Source organism: Scylla paramamosain, chromosome 18, assembly GCF_035594125.1.
Source record: "Scylla paramamosain isolate STU-SP2022 chromosome 18, ASM3559412v1, whole genome shotgun sequence".
NCBI lineage: Eukaryota > Metazoa > Arthropoda > Malacostraca > Decapoda > Portunidae > Scylla > Scylla paramamosain.
Window position 1 is genome coordinate 21,704,650 of NC_087168.1, and position 24,771 is coordinate 21,729,420.

Genomic DNA, 24,771 nt, shown 5'->3' on the forward strand with positions numbered 1-24,771 from the left:
GGAGGAGGAGGAGGAGGAGGAGGAGGAAGGGAAAAGAAGGAAGAAATAGGATAAATTGCAAGGTGGATCGAAGGATGGATGGAAAAATGAGATATTGCTATAGGAAGTGAAAAGGCTGAAAATAATAAATTTAAAATATGGAATGGAGGAGATGCATGACTGAAAATATTGTAGAAGAATAGGAAGAAGGAAAAGAGAGAGTAAGAGAAAGAGAGAGGGAGAGGAAAGAAGGAAGTGAGAGGAGTTTGGAAAAGCGAGCAACGTCGAGGAGAATACTAATGAGGCTGAAGAGAAGAGAGGAGAGAGAGAAGAGGAGAGTCGGGAAGGGAAAGCAAAGTATGGGAATTCATGAGTGAGAGTTCGGAGAGAGTGAAGAGGATGTTAAGGAAGGGGAATGTAAGAGAGAATGGAGTGGAGTAGAATAGGTAGAAGACTAAAGCAGACTGAAGGAGAGATAAGTGGAAGGGGAGGACTATGAGAATTTGGGAGAGACGAGAGATGAGTCAAGGATGTGAAGTGAAAAAAAAAAAAACGAAAAGAATATAGAATGAGAACTGTAGTGGGAGTAAAAGCAAAAGAGTGTAGACATATGGGAGGGGAGGGGGAAGAGAGGAGAAAAAGAGAGAGAGAGAGGAGGATGAAGGAAGGAGGGGAAGGAAAAGAGAACTAGGAATGGGCGAGTAATTCTGTTCAGGGATTTCTCATCTTGTGTAGTTTAATTAGAGGATGAATTGAATGAGCTATGGGTGCGCTTTGTGTGTGTGTGTGTGTGTGTGTGTGTGTGTGTGTGTGTGTGTGTGTGTGTGTGTGTGTGTGGTAAAAGTGAGGAGTGAAAGATGGGAAAAAAGTGTTAGCGTGACGTCTCCATTGTCTAGCGAGGACGGAGAGGTAAGGAAGAGCGAAGAGCGAGGTAGAAGAGGGTGAAGGGCGAGAAATTAAGGAAAGGCGTCAAGATACGGGGCCAGGAATTAGGGGAGAAAGGAGAAAGGAAGAAAGGAAGATAGGGAACAAGACTCAGGGTTGCGTGACGTGATAAACAAGGGCTACAAAGGGAACACTGGTAAAAAATAATTGATTGTGAAACTTAAGTTAAAAATTACGCAGCCTCTTAGACTGAGTACGTCTCCTCTGAGGTTGCGCTCGTGATAGGCAGCCACGTTATGCACTCAGTCTGCCGGGGACACGAAGCCACTGCATTGTCCAATAACAGGAATTTACACGGAGGCGTATCAACAACAGCTGCCGCTTAATGGTCGGTTAGACACCAATAACCCCGCGCCATCAGTCTCGCCTACGATTATCACACCACTGCTGCCTCAAGTTCAGGACGCAGACACCATACACGCCAGGCTGAGGGAGGAGTGCATGGTGATGGTGGTTTCCTTACTGATCCAGGGACGGGAAGGTTCGTCGAGATCAAGTGTCTTATTTAATTGTTTAGGTAATTATGCCGTCATGAAATAAAAGTGAAACAAATCAATCTAAAAATGTTAACTGATAAAGGAGATGAAGAGATAAAAAGACACATTATGCGTACATTAAATATTCTTTTGTTTTTTGTATAGGAACATTACGTGGATGATAATTTTCAACTTTGATCAGTTTGAATTTTAAGTCAGTCATTAAGTCAATAAGTCAGTCAGTCATTCAACTATTCATTTAATATCTTGATTTCTTCTTCAGTCAGTCTGTTAACCAATCAATTAGTTAACCAAATGGCATGTCAGTTCATTAAGGAGGTCCACCACTCAGCCACTCAACCAGTCAGTGAGTCAGCCAGTAAGTAATCACCCATTCTGTTAACCAATCAGCCAGTCAGTCAGTCATCTAGCCAATCAGACAGGCAATCACTCCACCAGTCGACCTGTCAATATCTACAAGGCAATAGACGGAACAGCATTACCAACTCAGGCGAAGTATTCTCACAGAGCCACATTACACGACGCCCGCTCCCCATAAACTTGATCTGCTCACTCATAGCTCCTGGTGAGGCATTCCTTCAATAGGAAGGTAGCGCGCTCTCGTAACCCTACCCAGTGACATATGACCTTACTAATGCAGCGCTACGACTCAATCAATTCCCAATGCCCTCTTCTTCCCTAGTCACCAGGCAGAGCGGGAATATCAGTGAGGATATCGGAAATGCTGACTGTTAACTGGTATTACGTGTGACGGAGCAGGAATATCAATAAGAGTATCGGTAAACGAAGGTGGACTCTCAGTATGTATGGCAATAATAACATGTTGGAGTCTAAGAAAGGCTATTTCAGTGAGTTATGCCTCCTGGTCTTCTGTCATACTTAGCGGGGAGTTGGGCAGAATGATTGAGCCGCCTGCCAAAAGTAAAGAGCAGCAATCCGAAAGGGGGAGGCGCGCTATTGAAAGGAAAGCAGCAATAACAACTACGTAAATGGCAATGGTGGTGATGATGATGGGGATACATATGTTGCTACTGGTACTTTTGTTACCACCACCACCACTACTACTACTACTACTACTACTACTACTACTACTACTACTACTACTACCACACTACTACTACCATCATTACCTCTCTTACTGACATACCAAAAAATACAAAAAAACAACAATGATAATAATAATAACAACCAAAGCAACGATAACAACATGTAAAAGTAGGCAGAGAGAGAGAGAGAGAGAGAGAGAGAGAGAGAGAGAGAGAGAGAGAGAGAGAGAGAGAGAGAGAGAGAGAGAGAGAGACCAGAGCAGTTTGGCAGTCAGCAGTTCAAGTGGTGTTCCCCTTCAGTCAGGCAAGTTTGTTAATTAGGCAGCGGTACCCTCCACCCATCCCTCCACCCCTCCCTCCCCTATCCCAGCCTCTGATCACTCCTCGCCGTAACGAGAGCCCAATTATCAGTGTACTTTCCTTATACCTCGCCTGGTCACCTCTTATACCAAAGTTTCCCAATATTTAAAGGATTATTTTTTCCATCTGTTTTTTTTTTCCTTCTCTTTTTTTTCTTTTTTGATTATTTCGTCGACTTGTGAGGCTTGTTTGTGGAGTCTTCTGTGTGTCTATTTGTGTGTTTGTGTTTTTCTTTTTCGTGATTTATTTATTTATTTATTTTTTGAGATGGTTTGTCTCTGTGTGTGTTTGTGTGTTTTGTGTGTGTTAGTATTCATGCATGTCGTTTTCTCTCTCTCTCTCTCTCTCTCTCTCTCTCTCTCTCTCTCTCTCTCTCTCTCTCTCTCTCTCTCTCTCTCTCTCTCTCTCTCTCTCTCTCTCGTTAAAAGTCTGGCCTCACAGTGTTTTCCTCGTAGCACGTTATTATTTTCGATGCGTTGATGAGAGTAATTTTGGCTGTAATTAATTTCCAAGAATTCACGACTTCCTGCTGAATTATTTCCCTCACTACAGGCGCGCGGGGAACCTCGTTGGCGGCCTCCTGTCTGGTCCGGACTTTTGGAAGCGGCAGGACTGAGGCGAAGGTAAAAAAAAAAAAGAAAAAAAAAAGAAAAAGACTTATGGACAATTTTCATGATAATTATCTACAATTTCTTAAGCACAAATACACAACGGTCTCTGAAATTAACCTTATAAACTCTAATTTCTCATGCGTGTGTGTATAAACTATTTTTACAGCTCTCTAAATGACAAATAAAGATCGTAGCGGTAAAAAAAAATAAATACATAAAAAATAAGCGTTATACACACCACTCATTTGGTCATTGAGTGCAGTGATTAACTCGATCTAATTAAAAAAAAAGTGAAGAAGGGGATGAATGAGAAAGCACCACAAGGGAGGAAGTCGAACTCAGGGTACGTGGTGCAGGTAGTAAACTCGTATTCCTCAGCATCAGGGTACGTATGGACAGGTACGAGTCGGCAGGTACATATTATTGAGGAAGGTATTGTGAAAGGGTTGATTACAGTTGACAGAGAGAGAGAGAGAGAGAGAGAGAGAGAGAGAGAGAGAGAGAGAGAGAGAGAGAGAGAGAGAGAGAGAGAGAGAGAGAGAGAGAGAGAGAGAGAGAGAGAGAGAGAGAGAGAGAGAGAGAGAGAGAGAGAGAGAGAGTTTGTTCTTTTCACAGCGCCAGACAGTCCAAACAATTATTGTAATTAAGGACCCGTTGGATCCTTTTCAGAGAGAGAGAGAGAGAGAGAGAGAGAGAGAGAGAGAGAGAGAGAGAGAGAGAGAGAGAGAGAGAGAGAGGATATAAAAGCTCGATACCGGAAAGGAGTTGTTATGTTATCACGGCACTTAGAGCGGGCGCCGTTGGAGGGAAAAATAAAGCAGTTTCAGAATTTACAGCACTCGTTGAATCGCTGCCATAAAGCTGTAAACCATTTCATATTCCTTGCATCAGAAACAGGTAGTTATGGATTTATCGAGGCAATCCCCGTAAATTTTTCCCGGCACGTGGATCAAGTTAGTGTGCCGTGAACGTTTCTTCCTCCTGTGTTAGCACCTGTGTTAGCACCTGTGTTGGGGGCTGCGTCATGTGAGTTAGCACCTAAACTAGCACACGAGTCAGCACAGTATGTATGAACAGGGAGATAATTTTTTTTTCAGCACCTGGATTAATTAAGTTAGTGTGTGCTGTGAACTTTTATTAGCTTCTGTGTTACCGTGTGTGTTACCTCAGTTACCACCCAAGGTAGCACACGATTTAACTAATTATGAACTAGTTGATGTAAAAAAAAAAGTGACAAATTAAAGGGAAATATCTTGTACTGTTTCCTTTAGATAACACCTTTTATTAGCACCTGTATAAGTACCTGTGTTACCTGAGTTAGCACCTAAGTTAGCACACGAGTTAGCCCAGTATACATGAACAGGGTGAAGAAACAAAGGAGGAAAGTAAAAAAGAGGGAAAAAGCTTGTGCAGTTTTCCTCTGATAGACCCAAGGATTACAGTTATTTTATTATTATATTTACTTCCCCTCATGATCTAATTAAGAGTTTGTAGGCTCATTAAATAATACCGATACACAACACGGCCAGGAATTATTGTAAAAAAAGTATATATACCCCATAATTTATACTTTCATTTTTAACCTCCTAATTAGTTGTATTACTCTAATGCTATTATTAATTTGTGCCGGCAGTCTTAATTTGGGGGATTAGAGCTCCAAGTCTTGCAAATGCGGTGGAACTTACTCTTATTAACTACCAAAGTGGGATGGAAATAACACATACACACACACACACACACACACACACACACACACACACACACACACGAAAAAAGAAAACTGGGGGCATAATGAACTCAAGAACAATCCGAAGTAAAAGTTATTCAGTTTTCGTCTCTTAATTTGGATTAGATAATGTAGCTTTTCAATATCTTTTAATGACCAAGAGGTCTGCTGCTGTTTGTCCTTCCTGTGTGTTCCTTAGTGTAGCTTTAGTGGCCAAGAGGTCTGTTGCTGCTTGTCCTTCCTGTGTGTTGTTTAGTGTTCTGTTGACTGCTACTAGTGGCAACAAGATTACTGAGGTAGAGACAATGGTAATTTGTTAATGGAAGGTGAAGCCAAGGTAGAAAGAGATGATGAGATGAAATATTTAATGAGGATGAATTAAACGGACGAGCAGCAGAGAGAAGCGAGTTGAATATAATAAGAGGTGTCTTTTTCCTTTTTTTGGAGGGATTAATGAATTCTGCTACCTGTGATCTTACGGCCTGGCTCTCATATTGCTTACTCACTTTTGGTCTCTATTTCCGAGCCTGAATGAAATATGATTGTGGTGGTCGTGTCAACGTATATGAAGTGTTTGTGGTGCTACACTGATGTTCCTCATGATTTAGTTCCCTCCCTTCTCTGGCATTGTATACCCACCTGTAGGTAGCATTTCCCAGCATGAATAAAACATCACTGTGGTAGCTGAGTCAAAATAAAGAGTATTACTAATGTTACACTCCTTCTCGGTCTCTATAAAAGACGTTTAGTTGTGTTATACTCTTATGATCTTGTTCTCTACCTTCCTCAGCACTTTATAATCTAATTTCAGTACAGTATTTTCCAGCCTAGGTAATTGAGTGTGTTAGAGACTTCGATATAGAGTTCGTGATGTCATACTCCTTTTCACTCTCGTTTAGCATCAACAGTAGCAACAAGGACCCGCCACTCGGTCGCAGAGAGGTCTTGTCACAACCAGTGAAGGACACGTCTCCTTCCCAAAACGTACCCGCTTTGGCGAGGGAGGCGTGTGGGTTGTGGCGTTCAGAGTGAGCGCCATCGATTCCCTGCGTAAAGGTGGTTACTTGAGCGACAGACATGAGCGTGTCCCTGACTTGATATCACCATCCTGCTTTCATATGAATACACAGTGGTACGGAGGCTTAGGGGAAGGGTCGCTGGCCTCAGACGAGATGGGAAGGTTCTGCTGTTGTGTCCGTTTCGCTTATCGCCAAGCACTTTGATGTTGGGCACGCACTGAGACAAAGAAAGGCATATAAGGAAGTTTTGAATAGACACTAGGAAGGATCTGGAGTGTAACGGTTGGCTTTTACAAGGAAAAAAATAAACTACTGACCCTTTATTCTCTCGCAGTGATAGGGAATTTTGGAATAGCCTGTAGAAAGGATTTGTGCAATTTAACAATTCACTTTATAAAGAAAAAGATTAAAGTACTGAACCTTTATTTTCTTGCTGTGATAGGAAAGATCTTTTGCTTAAGTGACTCCGTGGCGTGTGGGAGGGAGAGCTAGAAGAGAACTTGTGATACCTCTGAGGACTCTTGCGAGACTTAGCAGACTTATGCCGGAGTCTGAGGTGGCGTCAGGTGTGTGTCAAGGGCTCGTCTTCCCGCCTCTCTCATCCTCTCACATTCCCTCACTCTTCCCATGTTTTCGCGTAATGGAATTTTCAGGTGACGCGACCCACGGATGTTCATATTATATTCTTGTGAGAGCGGCAGTGTGTGTGTGTGTGTGTGTGTGTGTGTGTGTGTGTGTGTGTGTGTGTGTGTGTGTGTGTGTGTGCGTGTTTGGTTGTTTTTTTCTTTTGTCTGTCTGTCTTTGCGCTTGTTTGCCCTTCTGCTTGTCTGTTTGTCTGTCTCTCTGTCTATCTGTCTGTTTATCTACTTGTTTTCCAGCTTGTTAAGCTTTTTTCGTCATTACCTCTGTCTATTTACCTGGTTATCTGTCTAATTTGTCTTTATGTCTATCTGTCTGTCTGTCTGTTCGTCTCGGTACTTTTACTTCCTAAATACCATGAATTCAGTACCTCACTACTGCTTCACACATCGGTAGCATCACTAGAAAGCAACTGTAGCATCGAGTCCTGGCGAGGCTGAAGTGCAAGGGTCCTAGAACTTTAACCTTTCTTCTGCCGCTCATAAGAAACTACAACGTGAGGCGAGGGCTGATGTGGTACCCTATCCCGCTCCTCTCCCAGCTGGTGTGACGCTACGTTATTTCTGAACCACGTGCGAGGCGAGAGGAGATGAGGCGAGGGAGGCTCTGGCTGCTACGAGGATCTGCCAAGCGCACCGGAGCGTTACGTGGATGGCTGTCTGGGAATGTTGGTGATTGGTGTGCCGTTTGAGTTGAGTTTCTTCTGGTTGGCAGACTTGCTATCCCTTAGCTCCCTGATTGATCGTCTTTTGGGTGGTCGGCAGGATAAGTGAATGTCTGATTGGTTGATTGGGTTGGGTGGCTAAACGTTGATTGGTGGATGATGTCGTGTGATCTTGACTCTCATTGTCAACGTTCATCTGCAGAGTTACTTAGCAAAGTCAACTAAGTCCTTGTCTGGTCTCCTGTTAGGGACGAGTTTAGTATAAGGGGTGAGGAGGGGTCAGGGAGTCACTGGGCAGACAGACAGACGCACGGGTTGATAGAGATGAAGTAGATAAGGAGATAGTCGAACAGATAGTAAGAGAAACGTAATAGAGGTGTATTCTATTTGTTTCGTTTTATTAATTGCATTATGAGTGGGTTTTTTTCATCTTCTAGTGTTTTATTCTTTTATTCTTTCCAACACATAGAGACTCGCAAACTCTCTCTCTCTCTCTCTCTCTCTCTCTCTCTCTCTCTCTCTCTCTCTCTCTCTCTCTCTCTCTCTCTCTCTCTCTCTCTCTCATCCCCCCATTTAACCATTCTATTAATTCCCACTCCAGAGGGGGAAGCAGGAGAGCGAGCAGCGGGGCGTCAACTTATAAATACTGTCCCTCACACCCCTTCCCCTTGAACGGCCTGGACTTAAGGTAGCAGGAGGCAGCGCCCTATAAGTTAAGTTCCCTCCCCTGCGGCATAGTTACGTGGGTTGAGTGCCCCTCCCAGCCCTCGTTTTCTATGCCTGAAATAGGACAGGTGGCGTTGGTTGGGCGGCTCCCGTGCCTCACCTGGAAATCTTTATTGATGTCCTACCCGATCCGCTTAAATGTTGGAGATTTTTGAATGTGTCACTGCCACTGCTACGACCACCACCATCACCACCTCTGTCTCTACCACCACCATCACCACCTCTTCTGATCCTTTTATCGCCATCACTGCTGCTGTTATTTAATTTGTCATCACTATTACCCCTACTACTATCGTTATTGCTACACCGTTACTCACCACCACTGCCATCTCTGCCCCAACTACCAACTCTGTCATTGCTACTCATTTCGTCATTGTCACCATCACTACCACCATCATTAACGTTGTCACTGTTGTCTAATTCACTATCACTATTACTACTAAATCTCTGCTCATCACCATCGCCACCTCTGTCACTATCACCACCATCACTATTACAATCAAAATCTTCTTCATTACTATCACCACCACCATTACTAACTGTCATTATCTAATCCACCATCACCATCACCATTACTACACCATTACTCATCACCATTACCGTCCTCTACCACCACCACTGCCACCATCCAATCCACCACCACCACCACCACCATCACTATAGCCGGTACATTCATCACATCCTTCATAACTAACACCATTGTATGCGCCCCTTTCATCACTGTATATCACTACCACCACCACCACCACCACTACTACAAACCCTGAATCAACTAAGGCTATCTATTCACCCATGCTATCTCTCCCTTTATTCGTGTATTCATCCCGTTAGTCTGGTCACGAGATGTCAAAACCTTTATATATACATCTATGTAACTCTAAAGGCAAGTGACCCTCGGTAAAAGGAGCAAGTGTTTACATTCTGAGACTTTTCTCGATATGTATACAAACTCAGGAACTTCTTTTTTTTCTCCCAAGTTTTTTTTTTTTGAGACTTCCTTCCGGGCATACATCTACGGAGTTGGTTTGCCCTATTTTATTTACTTCTACGCAGGATGTTTGTCATATTTCACATCGCAGTCCCTTCCGGTTGTGTGTCTAGAGGCAGTGGTGTGTTATCAATTACTTTTCGACGTATTCTTGTTCCTCCTTCTCTCCCTCGTTCTCCATACCCTCATTCTTACCTTTTCCTTCTTCTAACCATGTCTGTTCTATTCCCCATCTATGGTTTCTGCGTCTTCCTTCATTTTATCCTTGTTCCTCTTCCTCCATCTCTCCCTGCTCCTGCATATCATCATCTTACACTCTCATTCTTATCGTTTACTTCCTTTGCATCATGTCTGTGCTGTTCTTCATCTCTGTTCTCTGCATCTTCCTTCTCCATCTGTGTTATAACCCTCCTGGCTCGAGTGAAGAGGGATGCCAGATGGAAGGGAAGGGCTGGGACTGGTGAAAGAGAAAAGTGTGGTAGGCAGACATCGTGTAGGTAAATCTGGGCGTGGCGACGACAGGAAGACTGAGAGGAGACAGCTTAGAAGGGGAGGAAGAGACGTGAGAGAGGGTACACATGAAAAACAGACAGGGAAAAACAAAGAATAAGGAATAGGAAAACAGTAAGAGAGAAAGAGCGAGTGATACAGAGAGAGAGAGAGAGAGAGAGAGAGAGAGAGAGAGAGAGAGAGAGAGAGAGAGAGAGAGAGAGAGAGAGAGAGAGAGAGAGAGAGAGAGAGAGAGAGAGAGAGAGAGACGTACCTAAATCCTTATATCCCTGTTAATTCATCTCTCGTTTCCTATCCTCTGTCCTTTAGCACCGGTACAGCTTAGCCTTTCTTCTTAATTAACATGAAAAAAAAAGTACTGGTTTAGAATGTCAGTTTGCGTTGAAGGTGAGTGTTTAAAGGTGACACGAAAGATCAGTAACAATACCTGTCTGTTGTGTTATGCATTCCAGTCTCCATTTCCTTTTTTCTTTCTCTCCCGTGTGTCTTTCTTTGTGTTTCTTTGTGTATGCGGTTAATGTTTTTTTCTTTATGTTATTCAAGTGCTGCAGATAATGTTGATTTTTACATTACCTTTTTTTTTTTTGTTTCCTTTTTTCCCTGTGTTTTTTTCTTTCTAGTCCTACGTTTGTGTTCCTTCGTTTCCCCGGCAGTTTTTTATTTTATTTATCTTTTACATTTCCGTATATTTTTCGTGTTTATTGATGTGTTTTTACTGTCTTATATAATTTCCATGCCTCGAGTGATGTTAATTTTTACTTTCCTTTGTTTCCTTCCCTGTAGTTGTATTTGGTTGATTTTTTATTTATTTATTTTTATTTTTCCCTGTTTACGTAGCTATGTTTCCCCGCCCGTGATGGCCTTTTATTGTTCGTGTGTTTGTCCTTGTCTCTTTGTCTGTGTGGCTGCGTGTGTCATAAAGCTTTGTGTGTGTGTGTGTGTGTGTGTGTGTGTGTGTGTGTGTGTGTGTGTGAGAGAGAGAGACAGAGAGAGAGAGAGAGAGAGAGAGAGAGAGAGAGAGAGAGAGAGAGAGAGAGAGAGAGAGAGAGAGAGAGAGAGAGAGAGAGAGAGAGAGAGAGAGAGAGAGAGAGAGAGAGAGAGAGAGAGAGAGAGAGAGACAGAAAGAGAACTAACCAGATACAGAGCTATGCAACGATAAAAAAACAAACAAACAAACAAACAAGGAAGTAAAATGAGAAACATAACTCTCTCTCTCTCTCTCTCTCTCTCTCTCTCTCTCTCTCTCTCTCTCTCTCTCTCTCTCTCTCTCTCTCTCTCTCTCTCTCTCTCTCTCTCTCTCTCTCTCTCTCTCTTTTTAAACAAATATTTACAGAAAGGCTTAAAATTTCACGTTGAGTATGGAATTATTTAAGAAGCCTATGATAGTATTATTTACAGGAATAATCTCTCTCTCTCTCTCTCTCTCTCTCTCTCTCTCTCTCTCTCTCTCTCTCTCTCTCTCTCTCTCTCTCTCTCTCTCTCTCTCTCTCTCTCTCTCAATACGTAAAGCAACAGATAAATAAATTAACGAAGGTAATGCACCAGGTGACAGTATAATGTAATATAACGTTCACCTCAGTAATTTAGCTAGCCAGGTGTTGTGATTAAACTCCGCCGCGCCTCAGTGAGCACCAGTGTTGTATTGGCCCGCCACCCACGCCTCATTACCCTCATGGTCATTTGTCATAACTTTGAGGGTCTGCATTTCTTCCTTATATACATTTCCGTGGTGGTGGTAATGGTGGTGGTGGTGGTGGCGGTGGTGGTGGTGGTGGTGGTGCGTCTTCTCTCGCTCGTCTTGTGTTTCTATCTCTCTGTCTGTTTCTTTTCCTTGGTCTCTGTCTGTCTGGCTGTCTCTGTGTCTCTCTGTTTCTTTCTGTTTGTCTATCTGTCTATGTTTATATCTTTTGTTTTTCTCTCTCTCTCTCTCTCTCTCTCTCTCTCTCTCTCTCTCTCTCTCTCTCTCTCTCTCTCTCTCTCTCTCTCTCTCTCTCTCTCTCTCTCTCTCTCTCTCTCTCTCTCTCTCTCTCTCTCCATCATCATTATCAGACTCCTCATGTTCCTCATCACCATGTCATTCCTCCTTATAATCATTTCTTCCTTCTACAATTTCTCCTCACGTTTTATTCCTCCACCTCCTTCATCTCCTCCTCCTCCTCCTTCTTCTCCTCCATCTTGGCCTCGTTACTTTCCCCTACACCTACAAGGGGCGTGACAAATAATGTACATAACCGTAAGTACAGGCATAAAACCTCCCTAATTTAGATTCATTGCGCCGGAATCAGGGCTGAGTCATTTCCCGGAGCCTTGCGAAATGAGAGGTGGACGCTTTAATGAAAGACACGCCGGAAGGATCGTCAGGAGAGAGGAAGAGAAGTGGGAAGGAGAGCTTAAGGGAGTGTGGGAAGGGAGTAAGTGAGGTGTTGGGTGTGTTTAGAGTTTGGGTACTGGAAGGAGTGATGAAGGGTGGGAGGGAGGAGTAGGAAGAAGAGCCAGGTTAGGGAACGTTGGAAAGGAGTAAATGAAGTGTTGGTATGTATAGAACTTGCTTGGAAGAAGTGATAGAGGGAAGGAAAGAGGAGTAGGAAGAGCTCAGGGAACGTGGGAAGAAAGGAAGTTTGTATAGGAGAAGGACTGACATAGTGTAGGAGGGAAGAGTAGGAAAACGAGCCTAAGGAACGTTGGAAGGGACTGAGATGTTTGGTATGTTTAGAGCTTGCGTGAGGGTGTGGGAAGGAGCGACGGAGGGCGGAAGAAGTAGGTGCTGGTGAGTAGGAATAACAGCTTAAAGAACGTTGGAAGAGGGTAAGTGAAGTGTTGGGTGTATATAGAGCTTGTGTCGGAGTGTGGGAAGATGCAACGGAGGGCGGGAGTGAAGGAGGAGGAAGCAGGATGTGGGAGGAGATAAATATGATCGGTAATGTAGCGACTCGTAGTGTCATCTCATCTCTCCTGACGGTAATGGACACGCTGTAACCTTCCTCCGCCCCGCTGCTCGATGGCCCCACGTTACTCATGAATTTTTTGTGCATGTGTTTTCCCGGTCCCCCCGCGCATGCCTGACTGCCTGAGAGAGAGAGAGAGAGAGAGAGGGAGGGAGAGAGATAGAGGGGAGAGGATTGGCTGTTACGTTTGTATGGTAATGTCAAAATCCATAGCTCACGTTTAGTTTCTACGTATTAAACTGAGCGAAGCCGGTTTAAGGTGCAGGCATGAGATGAATCAAGAAGGAACCTAACGCAGCCTAACTTAACCTAACCTAACCTAATATAATCTAACCTAATCTAATCTAACCTGACCTAACCTAACCTAACCTAACCTAACCTAACCTGACCTAACCTAACATGACCTAATCTAACCTAACCTAACCTAACCATACCAAACCTCACCTGACCTAACTTAACCAAGCCCATAGTAGTACCTCCCAGATTAGTCGAGATGAGTATCACAGGTGTATAGATGGCATGCATAATGATAGAACGGCTAAATATACAGCCTTTTGGATCTATAGTTCACTCACATTTCTAGTATACATTCCTAGTAGTATCTTGGAAATTAATCCCTATACAGTTGTTGATAACTCTATGTATGCCGGCGTCAAGGAGTTATTTTTTCGTGTGATTCTAAAAGCGAAAACTTATAGAGCACTCTTGTTAATCTTTTTTTTTTGTCTTTATTCCATTTTATTCAATATGTTAACACCAAATATAAGCTTTCCCAAAGATTCCTGAAGAGAGAAGAGAGAACTACACCAAAAGCCCATCACTTTTATTTACATTCCGTCCAATTCCTCTGTGATTTTCGAAAGAATATAAAAACTTAAGCATTCACCGTCTCTCAGATATGTCCCCCTTTACACCAGCAGCTTAAAGAGAAGTGGGTAGACACTTTATGTATTAGAACACCTCTTAATGAACTCTTAATGTCCCTATGGTAATGCTTCGGACGGGGAGTGTAGGAGAGGTGCCTAGCTAGAGAATGGGAAAGAGGGAAGACTTATTCAGAAGAGGAGGAAGAAACTGGTGAAGGCAAGGGAAGGGGTAGTAACAGGAAGGAAGAGAGGGAGAGAGGGGAGAAAAAGGGGGCGGATCATTTGCATGGTGTGGATGGAATATAGAAAGGGAGGGAGGAAGGGAAAGAATGAGTTTTGCATTGTAGGAGAGACATGGAGATAAGGAGAAAAGGGAGGAAACGGGGAGGAGAAAAGGGAAGGAGAGGAAGAATTGCTCGGAGGGGGAGGAAGTAAAGAGAGGAGGAGGGGATTAGAAGAGTGAGGGGGAGTTTGCAAGCGAGGAGAGAGGAGGAGGGAAGGAAAATGGAAGAAGGGAGATAAGGAAGTGTGGGGAATCACGAACAGGGAGGGAGAAGATAGCTAACGGCAGAGAGAGAGAGAGAGAGAGAGAGAGAGAGAGAGAGAGAGAGAGAGAGAGAGAGAGAGAGAGAGAGAGAGAGAGAGAGAGAGAGAGAGAGAGAGAGAGAGAGAGAGAGAGAGAGAGAGAGAGAGAGAGAGAGAGAAAGAACCCTAACCCTAACCTACCCTAACCTACACTACAAGTCTTTTTACCTCACCCTTTCATTGAGATTAATACTTACTTTTCTTCATCTCCAGAGCTGATGAAAGATGTAGCAGCGTGGAGGCAAGGAGGGTGACGAAGGGGCAGAAGGAGGAGGGGCCCTGCACTCGACCCATCCTGCTAGGAAGAGGAGGCAGGAAGCGTCCCACGTCACCGGGCCTTGCACCAGGTACTGTCCTGTTGAGTACTCACTGTTGCGCCTTACTGGAGTCCCCTGTTTGTAATTACTGGCTATCACTTCACCTCATCAACAGTTTCTTTGTGTCACCTCGCGCGCCTGTCACGCAGAAGGGTCACACGCGCGGCCACTCACGGGGGACTCACACAGGGCTCTGGGATACACAGGGCAAGAGTGCGTAGCGGCGTGCTGTGAGTGTGGTGAAGCATGGTCCGCCTCGCTCCGTGCGGCAGCCACGACGCTGCTCCCGATCACTAAGTTCACGATAGTTCTCATGCAGCACTGTGAAAGTGTTCTCGTTTTCCTTTTTCTAATTTGTTTTATTACCTTGAACAGGAACGCCGTTAATATTCTAAAAGGACGCAAATATACAGACAGGCACGCGCGCACACACACACATACACACACACACACACACACACACACACACACACACACACACACACACACACACACACACACACACACACACACACACACACACACACACACACACACACACACACACACGCACACACTAAGCAGTTTGTGCCGGTATAATACAGCTCGTCTCCGGGGCTTTACCATCCTTTCATTTCGCTTTACTATTATGATAACGTTATTATTCCTTTTCTGTTTATCTAGCAATTATTCTCACTTTTGATGGACATTTTCACAAGTCACATCATCTGAGTCACGAAGTGTTAAGCTCCAGCAAACAGAGACTTCTTCACATTCTCAAACTGGCTGAGGAACAGAAGGTGTGCCCGCCCACGAGGCAGATGTCACTATGAGAGGCGTGGTGTGTGGAGGCGCTCATGATCTTTGGCAGGTGCTGTTTTGTATTTCACTCGCCAGCAACATGTTATCAGTAGAAGTAGTAGTAGTAGTAGTAGTAGTAGTAGTAGTAGTAGTAGTAGTAGTTTATTGACAAAAAAAAACACACAAGTAATGAAAAAATGTACAATCTTGTTTCTGTTCAACTTAAAAAAGAAACAATAACTTTGTACAAGGGTAAGAGCAGAGCCCAAATCCTGTCCGAGTGTCGAGGTCACCTGCTCCGGGGTGAAGGGAGCAGCTCCTGTCACACATGGGTCTTAGAGAATGGCTCACCTTTGTGTCAGATGGTAAATAATCAAGTATACGCACGCCACTATCCGGTGGTGGAAAGTATAGCGACCTTTAAGTCTTTCAAATATTAAATGCATCCAAGTGAAATGAAGAACAGTCAGTTTTTCCTACCACGATACACTGGCGGGGTCAGAGACGAAGTGGTAGTGGTGGTGGTAGTGGTAGTGATAGTGGTAGCGGTCTATTGCAACGAGATGAAAAGATTCACGAAATGAGAAAATACAATTGCCGACGTGTGATGAACCAAACAGTAACGGAGATTAGTTCCCGACACTGAACAAAGATTTATACGCGGAATCAAACGCAGGAGTTCGTCAATGTCGCCACGAAATCGCAGGAAGCTCATCCAGGCATTTCAGAGCAGGAATGAAATCAGTTTTACCGAGAGAACATTGAGTGGCAATTTCCGTACCTCTTATTTAAGCTCTGATCTAGAATATTGTTCATTAAAACCACGCTTCACTATTCCTGCATATTTTCTTCACATATTAAAGGAGAGTCATATTCCCAATAATATACACACGACAAACAAAAAAGGAAGCAACTGCGTGAAGAGTAAATGCAGCAGGAGTTGAAATTCGTATTCTCAGGTGTGCAGAAAACAAACATACATTAAGGGAGACTTCCCCAGGTGGATGACACAGGTAATAGCAACCCTGGCCACTCATAAGGCAAAGTTGTCAATTACCTGACCGCGTGGCTGCAATTACTTGGCATTTTAAACTTGTGCAAACTTAATATCCGGCAGTGGGAAGAACGTTTTGCAGCTGATATATCAATGAGAGAGAGAGAGAGAGAGAGAGAGAGAGAGAGAGAGAGAGAGAGAGAGAGAGAGAGAGAGAGAGAGAGAGAGAGAGAGAGAGAGAGAGAGAGAGAGAGAGAGAGAGAGAGAGAGAGAGAGAGAAACAGACAGACATACGGGTGAACATATATGCCATTGTATAAACAACAGCATCTACACTAAATCCCCCATTTCAGAACAAGGTTATTGATGGGTGAGGGTAATTGGGGTTAGAATGAGACTTGTGGGGGAGGGAAAGGGAGGTAATGGGGAGGTAATGGGGTGGTATAGAGGAACATAAGAGGAAACACAGAGACACCGGAAAATATGAAAGGAACAGTGAATGATGTTACAGTGAAAATGGATCAGAATTTTCCTTGTGTGTGTGTGTGTGTGTGTGTGTGTGTGTGTGTGTGTGTGTGTGTGTGTGTGTGTGTGTGTGTGTGTGTGTTACGATAATTCCTTGTGTTCACTAGTTTATATAATACCAATTCATCTTGTTCGTTGTGTGGGACGTAGGTAAAACAAAGCCAGGTGATCACAGGTGTTGGCGTGATAGGAATGCCGAGGAAGGCGTCATTTCTTAGCATTACTTTCACAGCCTTTGCTAATATTTCACTGCGCTCACTGCACTCCCTTCCCACTGACATGGCCTCGTACCGGTGACCCTATTTCCTCACACAACCTCTCCTGCTCGTGTGTGCGTCTGTCTGTATGTGTGTGTGTGTGTGTGTGTGTGTGTGTGTGTGTGTGTGTGTGTGTGTGTGTGTGTGTGTGTGTGTGTGTGTGTGTGTGTGTTGTGCAATATACCATTCGCTCGTTTACTAAGTTTCCGTTCTCAACAATGTTTTTTTTCCAGTTGAAATACCGTACAAACTTTTGATGCTAAGACAACGTCAATAAATTCCCTTCGCACCTTACAACCGAAGGCTGCCACACAAATCCACATTCGCCGCGGTTTTATTATGGTTCAGAAAAAGTACTAGTTCACACTCGCACGGCGCCCGTTTATGAGACGAGGCGAGAGTGACGGAGAGAGAGACGCTTCCCCTCCAACAGCTGGCGGCAGACTGAGGCTCCATCTCGGGTTGGACCTCGGCCTCGCTGGTCTGTAGGGCCCGGTATCGCCTGCTGATTTTATTCCCAGGGTCGGGGGAGGGAGGGGGAAGCGGGTATCTCGAGAGTGCAGTGGGTGAGAGAAGATCAGTTTCCAGTTTCTTTCCATTTCCCTTCCTTCACAAACTGCTGTTGGACATTTCACCGAGAACCACAAAGCCCTTCGAGCGACAAGCCTTTAAGATTGACCAATATTACTTCTTATTACTCTACACAACAACATCTCATTCTTTCATCCCTTGAGTGAATGCTCACCCGGCACATTATCCTCAAGTGCAGAAACTAATGCTCAGGTGTATCACTCCATTGAGGCAAGTAAGGCAGCATGTGTGCCTCTCCCGGTGCGTCAGGTGTCAGGCTGCCCCGAGCATCTCCTGTGTATTGCCTCCTTTGATATCAAGTCCCCGTATTGTGTTGATCAAATGCACGGACAGTCAACACTACACTGGACACTATATCTGCTGAGAGAGAGAGAGAGAGAGAGAGAGAGAGAGAGAGAGAGAGAGAGAGAGAGAGAGAGAGAGAGAGAGAGAGAGAGAGAGAGAGAGAGAGAGAGAGAGAGAGAGAGAGAGAGAGAGAGAGAGAGAGAGAGAGAATATAATGTTTCAAACGTGCATATTATAATATTATAAGTACGTACGTGGGAGTGTTCACCGGTATGGATGGATGTGCTGTGTGTATGCAAGCAGGCAGGCAGGCAGGCAGGCAGGGAGACAGGCGGGCAGGAAGGCAGGCAGACAATAAATTAAAGTAACTTGATTTAACGCTATTAATTCAAGCCCATGCACAAACAATAACAATCCATCTATGTAACTAACTGACTTCGAATCTAACAGCACCACGATATATTTCAGCCACACCATTACAAGCAGAGCGGAGAATCAAACCCTGCTTAAGTCAGCGGTCCTGCTTGCTTCCCGGACCTTCCCTCGTCGAAATACAGTTATAAGATATATTTCTTTCCGTTTAAATCTTCTGAGCCTCCACAGGGGAAGCATAATAGGAGTAAATACTGTGATTCTCTCCCGCATGCAAGCTCCGCCCGCCGCCAGTCACCTTGTATTAACCTTCCCTTTACATCTTTATTTGCTCCTTATCATCTATCAGGATTAACGGACATGCTTCGGTAGTAGGGAGAGGAATAGCAGGAAGAGGAGGAAGGAGAGGTGGACGGGGTAATGATAAATGTTACTGTCTATTATACGTTGCTATAGCGGCTATTAGAATGTCCCATAATCCTCCCGACAGAGGCCAAAGGATGAAGTATTTTACGGGAAACTTAAGGAAAACGTACCTGTGTGTGTGTGTGTGTGTGTTGGTGGTGGTCGCGTTATCGTGTGCAGTAGGGAGGTGCAAGTGATGGGCGTGTGGTCAGGGGCGTGGTTAAGGTAATGGAGGTGAGGGTGGGTTGTGGGTAAGGGGGAAGAGGGGGTACTTGAGGTGAGGGAGGGTTTGGGGGGGTTAGGGGGAAGGGACGGTACTGAAGGGATATTTCTCGTGACTGTTGAAAAAAGAGATAATAACAGACTAAAAACAGCACTTATTTATCGCCGCTGTCGCTGTCTCCCTCTTTCTCCCCTCTCTCTCTCTCTCTCTCTCTCTCTCTCTCTCTCTCTCTCTCTCTCTCTCTCTCTCTCTCTCTCTCTCTCTCTCTCTCTCTCTCTCTCTCTCTCTCTCTCTCTCTCTCTTTTTCCATCCTCTTTCTGTTCGTCTTCCTCCGGCTACTGCCACTCGTGTCTTTTTTTTTTATTTTTCTTTATGGTTCTCTTCAGCCAAATGCTTCAGTCTTGTTTTCTCTCTCTCTCTCTCTCTCTCTCTCTCTCTCTCTCTCTCTCTCTCTCTCTCTCTCTCTCTCTCTCTCTCTCTCTCTCTCTCTCTCTCTCTCTCTCTCTCTCTCTCTCTCTCTCTCTCTCTCTCTCTCTCGCTCTTTATCCCTGTTTGCTTTGTTTTTCTTTCTTAATCGTTTTTTTTTCTTGTTCTTGTTCTCTTCTTGTCCTTGTTCTTCTTATTATTTTTGCTTTTGCTGTTTTTCTCCTCCTCCTCCTCCTCCTCCTCCTCCTCCTCCTCCTCCTCCTCCTCCTCATCCTCCTTGTTAACAATTCCACCATTCTTATTCCAACTCTCAACACTACCCATCCTTCTCCTCCTCCTCCTCCTCCTCCTCCTCCTCCTCCTATACCTGCATCTCACAATAACATTCCACGGCGCCCCTTTCTGGCAAGGAGCAACACGCCAGCCGAATCTCGTCCCCTGTAATGATGCCTCCGATCCTCTGAGATGAAGGAGAGGATGGAGCTGCGGGTGACGGATCTCTCGGTAGCGGCGCGGAGATCCACCTGGGGAGACTAGCGGGGTGGAGGAGGCAGACGGACGGGATATAATGAAGATGGGTCGGGGAGCGTTGAGGGCTGTGGCGGAGATAAGTGGGTTAGGCCAAACTTGCCGGCCTATTAAGATTTACGAGTTGAGGGACGCAGTGACGCCATGAGGGAATTTAGATTAGTTTTTTGTATGATTTTTATTTTTTTTTTTTTTTTATCATTGATTTTAAAGTTCTTCATACCTTTTTTTTTTTTAGTGTGTGTGTGTGTGTGTGTGTGTGTGCGTGGTGTGCATGTGAAGTGAAAGGGATGCAGTAGCGCTCATTAGGGAAGTTGGATTTGCTAATGTTTTTTTTTTATTATTATTATTATTATTATTATTCTCATTCTCGCCTCTTACTATGTCTCATTGTCTTGTGGATGCGAAGGTCACGTGTCTTTAGCTGTGTCTGGTGTCAGTCAGTTGATATTATACAGTAACACCCACTGAGAAGGATTAATTTATTTCTGTGTACCTTTTTTTTCGTATTTCATCCTTTTCCCGTCTTTTCTGTTATAGTATTTTGCCTATAAGGTGACGCGCGGTTATTTGCGCACAGTGACGGTCGCCTATGGTAAAAGTTTGATTTATCTCCACAATGTCTATTCTTCGCCTCTTTTTCCGTCTTTATATCACTGCACTATGCATGGGAAGTGACGCGCGATTGGTTATTTATGCACAGTGTTGGTCGATCGATATCAAACATCCATGCCTCCTTGTAAAAGTCAAATTTATTTCTATTTCCCTTTTTTCACGCCTCTTTCCGTCTCTCTATCGCTGTATTATGCATGCCAAGTGACGTGTGGTTGGTTATTTATTCACAGCGTCGGTCAGTTGGTTAATATCATGCGGCCTGGCCATCTGGTAAAAGCCGGATTTATTTATTCATTTATTCACTGTACTTACGTGTGAAGAGGAGGTTGACGAAAGGTACAGAAATGAAGGAGGAAAAAAAGAGAAAAAAAAATCATCCGTTTCATTACAATCCCTCGCCCCCAATCTCTAAATAAGCTCAATAGAAACGAATTATGGAAAGGGACTGTGCATTTTGTAGCCTTTTTTTCTTTTTTTCTTTCATCAAGTTTATATATGGCCTCCCTGTGAGCTGATATCCAATGCAATATTAAGTTCCGTAGCTTTCATGTGTGACAGGAAAGTATTACTGCTTGTTTCTATATGTTTTCCGAGTTTTCCGAGTCATTGCGCCTCCCTCTGAGCTACTCGTATTACCGTGTGCAGAATAAGATGCCATGAAGTCACTCTTTTATTTTTTGTTAACTTTTACTTGTGGGGTTATTATTACACTCACAATCAGTTAACTTCCGTGTCTGACAGGGGAATAGAAATGCTGAGCTGTGTAATGTCCTTTTTTCACGTATCGTTTCGTTTCCCTCTGACTAATTACGGAGTGCATTCGGTTAGTTTTTTGTTAACCTTCACTGTTGGATATTATTACACTCAACAATCAACTGCTATGTGTGAGAAAAGAGTGGGACTGCTTGTTTATATATTGTTTTTTCCATTTTTTCCCCGTGCCGTTTCAGTGAGCTGTTACGTTTTGCAAAAATAATATTCGGTAAATTTTTGCTAACCTTTACTGTGAGGGAAGAGCGGGTCTGCTGATTTGTATAATGCCCTCCCCTTTTTCCCCCCGCGTCATTTCACTTCCCTGTCTGCAAAATTAGGTGTTATTAAGCCGTGTGATGCATATTGGCTCACCTTCACAGTACGAGATAGCGAAAAGAGTAAGAAAAAAAGAGAAAAAACACACACGAAAAAGCAAAAGTGTAATGTGTGTTGCACGGAATATACTGCTTCTTTACCCAGCGTGCAGTTACCGTGCTCGTGTGCTTGCTTAATATTCACGCAATTGACAATTTCTATTATAATTAGAATGCTGGTGAAATAGAATACGCGCACATTTAGTCGGGGAAGGTATGGGCTTGTTCCCCGCGCCACTTTAACACCGCCGCCGGGTATTGCGCCACTAATTGCCATCACGTCACGACACACAAAAAGAGGGGGACTTGATTTTGATTAAACGGTGAAAAATTAATGTTATGAATCTCCCCTAGATATTATCGTGTTATGAGCGCGGTGTTTATAAAATCATTTCGTTCAGAAAGTGTTATGTGTGTGGGAAAGATTCAGGCTTATGGTATCCAACGCGTCAGTACTTTAGGGAGAAATTGGATGAGCCACAGTCACTTGTAGATAAACAGTGCTTAGCCTCAGACAGTCAGCTGGAAACGGAGGACTTGGTCACAGACAGTCAGCTGAAAATAAACAGTATTCTTGATAAACAGACAACTGAAAGTAAACGGTATTTTGAAATAATCAGCTGAATTCACAGCACATAATATATATATATATATACATATATATATATATATATATGTATATATATATATATATATATATATATATATATATATATATATATATATATATATATATATATATATATATATATATATATATATATATATATATATATATATATATATATATATATATATATATATATATATATATATATATATATATATAAGCTGACGCGTACGAAAATATACATATAAATATAAGAATTTCATCCTATTATCAATAGATTATAATGATAATAATGAAACATGGGAATAGTTTAAATCTTGATAATACGAGAATGCTGCTTCGGATAAATCATAATAGAATAAATAAGAATTTGAATATAAGCTGTGTCAGAAAAATAATCGAGTCACTAATACATTACAGCGTAAATGAACATAAATAAGGAAAATATAAAAATGTATTATTGTCTTTACTGGGCCGCGCCGGACGCCACGAGCCAGCCTGTCTTAATCACCGCGGAGATTGGGACACTGTGTGCATAAAGCCACTGATTAATAACTCATTTTACACGCCAGTGGGTAAGAGGGCGAGGTGCAGCGGCGTCCTCCACACAGTGCTGCGCCGCTACCCACGCCTCGCCGTGCTAAGGCAGGGCGCTTCTTCCTCCAGTCACGGAATGCTTGATGGACGACCAATGGATTCCCTGCAGCAGGAAGATTTGTTTTACGAATACGTATTGTTTTATTGTTAGAGATGCCCAAAAGTCTGCCTGTTGACTTTAGTTTGAATGGATGGGATGAGAGAGAGAGAGAGAGAGAGAGAGAGAGAGAGAGAGAGAGAGAGAGAGAGAGAGAGAGAGAGAGAGAGAGAGAGAGAGTACCATAAATTCCTATCGTAGTATTGATAACCCAAGTAGCTGTTATATTAAGCAATAGATGCAAGTGGCGCTTCTAAAACCCCATTCGTCACCACCACGTGATGCCCATAAACACTGTGGGTTTTGTCCTGAATTGAATGACAAGCGAGGTACGAAAGAATAATGTGGAATGCCTGGTGCTGGTAGCGTGTATAAGACAATAAATTAACACACAGACTACCTTTGACATGGTGGTGTTGCTGCTGGCCCCCTGTGACGTGCCTGAAGGTTGCATTGTACCACATTTATTGTTATTAACTGGAAGCTGATTGACAGAGAGCATTCATTAACATTCATAGGTACTGGTGTGAATTCTTAGTATTCCCATTAAAATCAAAAGCATTTCCTTGTTTTCATGTTCCTATTCTTGGTAATCTGAATAACTCGCACTCGATACTGAATACTCATGTTGCCTCCGCCGCCGCTACAGACCGTTTGAAGCAAGATGAATGAAGCGTCCAATAGTCTGGAAAATGAGATAATCCACTGTCTGACCACTGCACACACACGCCTCATTCTTTCATCAGTAAGGGCGGGTAATACACATACTTAGACGAGTAAATTTGCACTGGCTCCTAAGTAAGATGGTTTTATTCAGTGGAGGCCCTATAGTGAATTAGATATCTGAGGATGGTAGTTGAAATAGGTTGGCGTGTTTCATATAGGGACTGCCACGTGTAGGCTTGATGGCTTCTTGCAGCTTCCATTACTATCTTCTGTTCTTAAATAGAAGACTGTAGAGCAGGACAGTAACGCACATCAAATCTACATAAAGACACACTGTTGGTATTCCTACAGGACACATGGATCGCGCTGGCCAGTATCCTGTGAGTGTTTATTTTGTTTCCACAGAGCGCATTGTATTTTCTGCCGCGTGAGGAGTGCGTGATGAGAGAGTGCTGGACGTGAGGCATTTGCTGGCAGCGCTGCTCTGTGGAATATTGTAGCTTTCGGAATTTTAAAGTTTCTCTCTCTCTCTCTCTCTCTCTCTCTCTCTCTCTCTCTCTCTCTCTCTCTCTCTCTCTCTCTCTCTCTCTCTCTCTCTCTCTCTCATTTTGAATAATAAGGCTAAACCATTTTGCCTGCACATTTTAACGCTTCGTTTTCAGTAAAGCATCTTTGCCGTCCCCACAGGCAGGAATAAGTTAAGTCAATTTAGTGTGAGTGGCGTTAGAGATTGTGCTACCTCTCCCCGGGCTGTGTGTCACGGCCGCCGCTGCACAAATGAATTGGCGAAAGACTGTGACAGAGATGCTAAGTTATTTCATCCCCCCAGAGCCCAGAAAGGCCTTGATTCCAGGCGATTTATATTCCGACAACTGAATGTGCAGCTTCCCAAAAGTGCTTACATTTCCTCTCACTCGTGTAATTGAATAAATTGCTCGCATTACGCCTGCTGAGAGGCCCTGAGGGAGTCTTTTCCCCGCACTTCACAAGATAAACCAAAGACTAATCTGACTTTCACTCCGCGCTGTGAGGGGCGAGACAGGGAGTGCGGGACGTACAGGCTGCCCGCCACTATTTCACCCACTGGCGGCTAAACGCAGATATTAATCACCTGGGCAGCCCCTCGGCACTGAGGTGACAGCACGCGGCCCGCACCCCTCCCTCATCAGCCGCCCAGGTGCTCCTCGCCGGTGTCAGGTCACAATTTTAGTAATTTTCTCCTATGAAGGATAATATTTTGTTAACACTTC

The 24,771-nt window shown here is 43.7% G+C and overlaps 1 protein-coding gene and 1 long non-coding RNA gene across 3 annotated transcripts in view; one reads left to right on the top strand and one right to left on the bottom strand.

The window, feature by feature from the left end:
• The window catches only part of LOC135109274 (nephrin-like), a 123,206-nt gene extending 105,545 nt beyond the window's left edge, over positions 1–17,661 (bottom strand). For both annotated transcript variants that reach the window (XM_064020558.1, XM_064020559.1), the window contains exons 1-2: positions 17,270–17,661; positions 14,304–14,789 (exon numbers count right to left, since the gene is read on the bottom strand). In XM_064020558.1, coding sequence (XP_063876628.1) covers positions 14,304–14,400 — 97 coding nt within the window. In that variant the 5' untranslated portion in view covers positions 14,401–14,789; positions 17,270–17,661. The remainder of the gene's footprint in view (positions 1–14,303; positions 14,790–17,269) is intronic.
• Positions 1–24,771, top strand: part of LOC135109279 (uncharacterized) — a 308,732-nt gene that overhangs the window by 36,648 nt on the left and 247,313 nt on the right. The window contains exon 3 of the long non-coding RNA XR_010272642.1: positions 14,320–14,453. This is a non-coding gene — a long non-coding RNA (uncharacterized LOC135109279). The remainder of the gene's footprint in view (positions 1–14,319; positions 14,454–24,771) is intronic.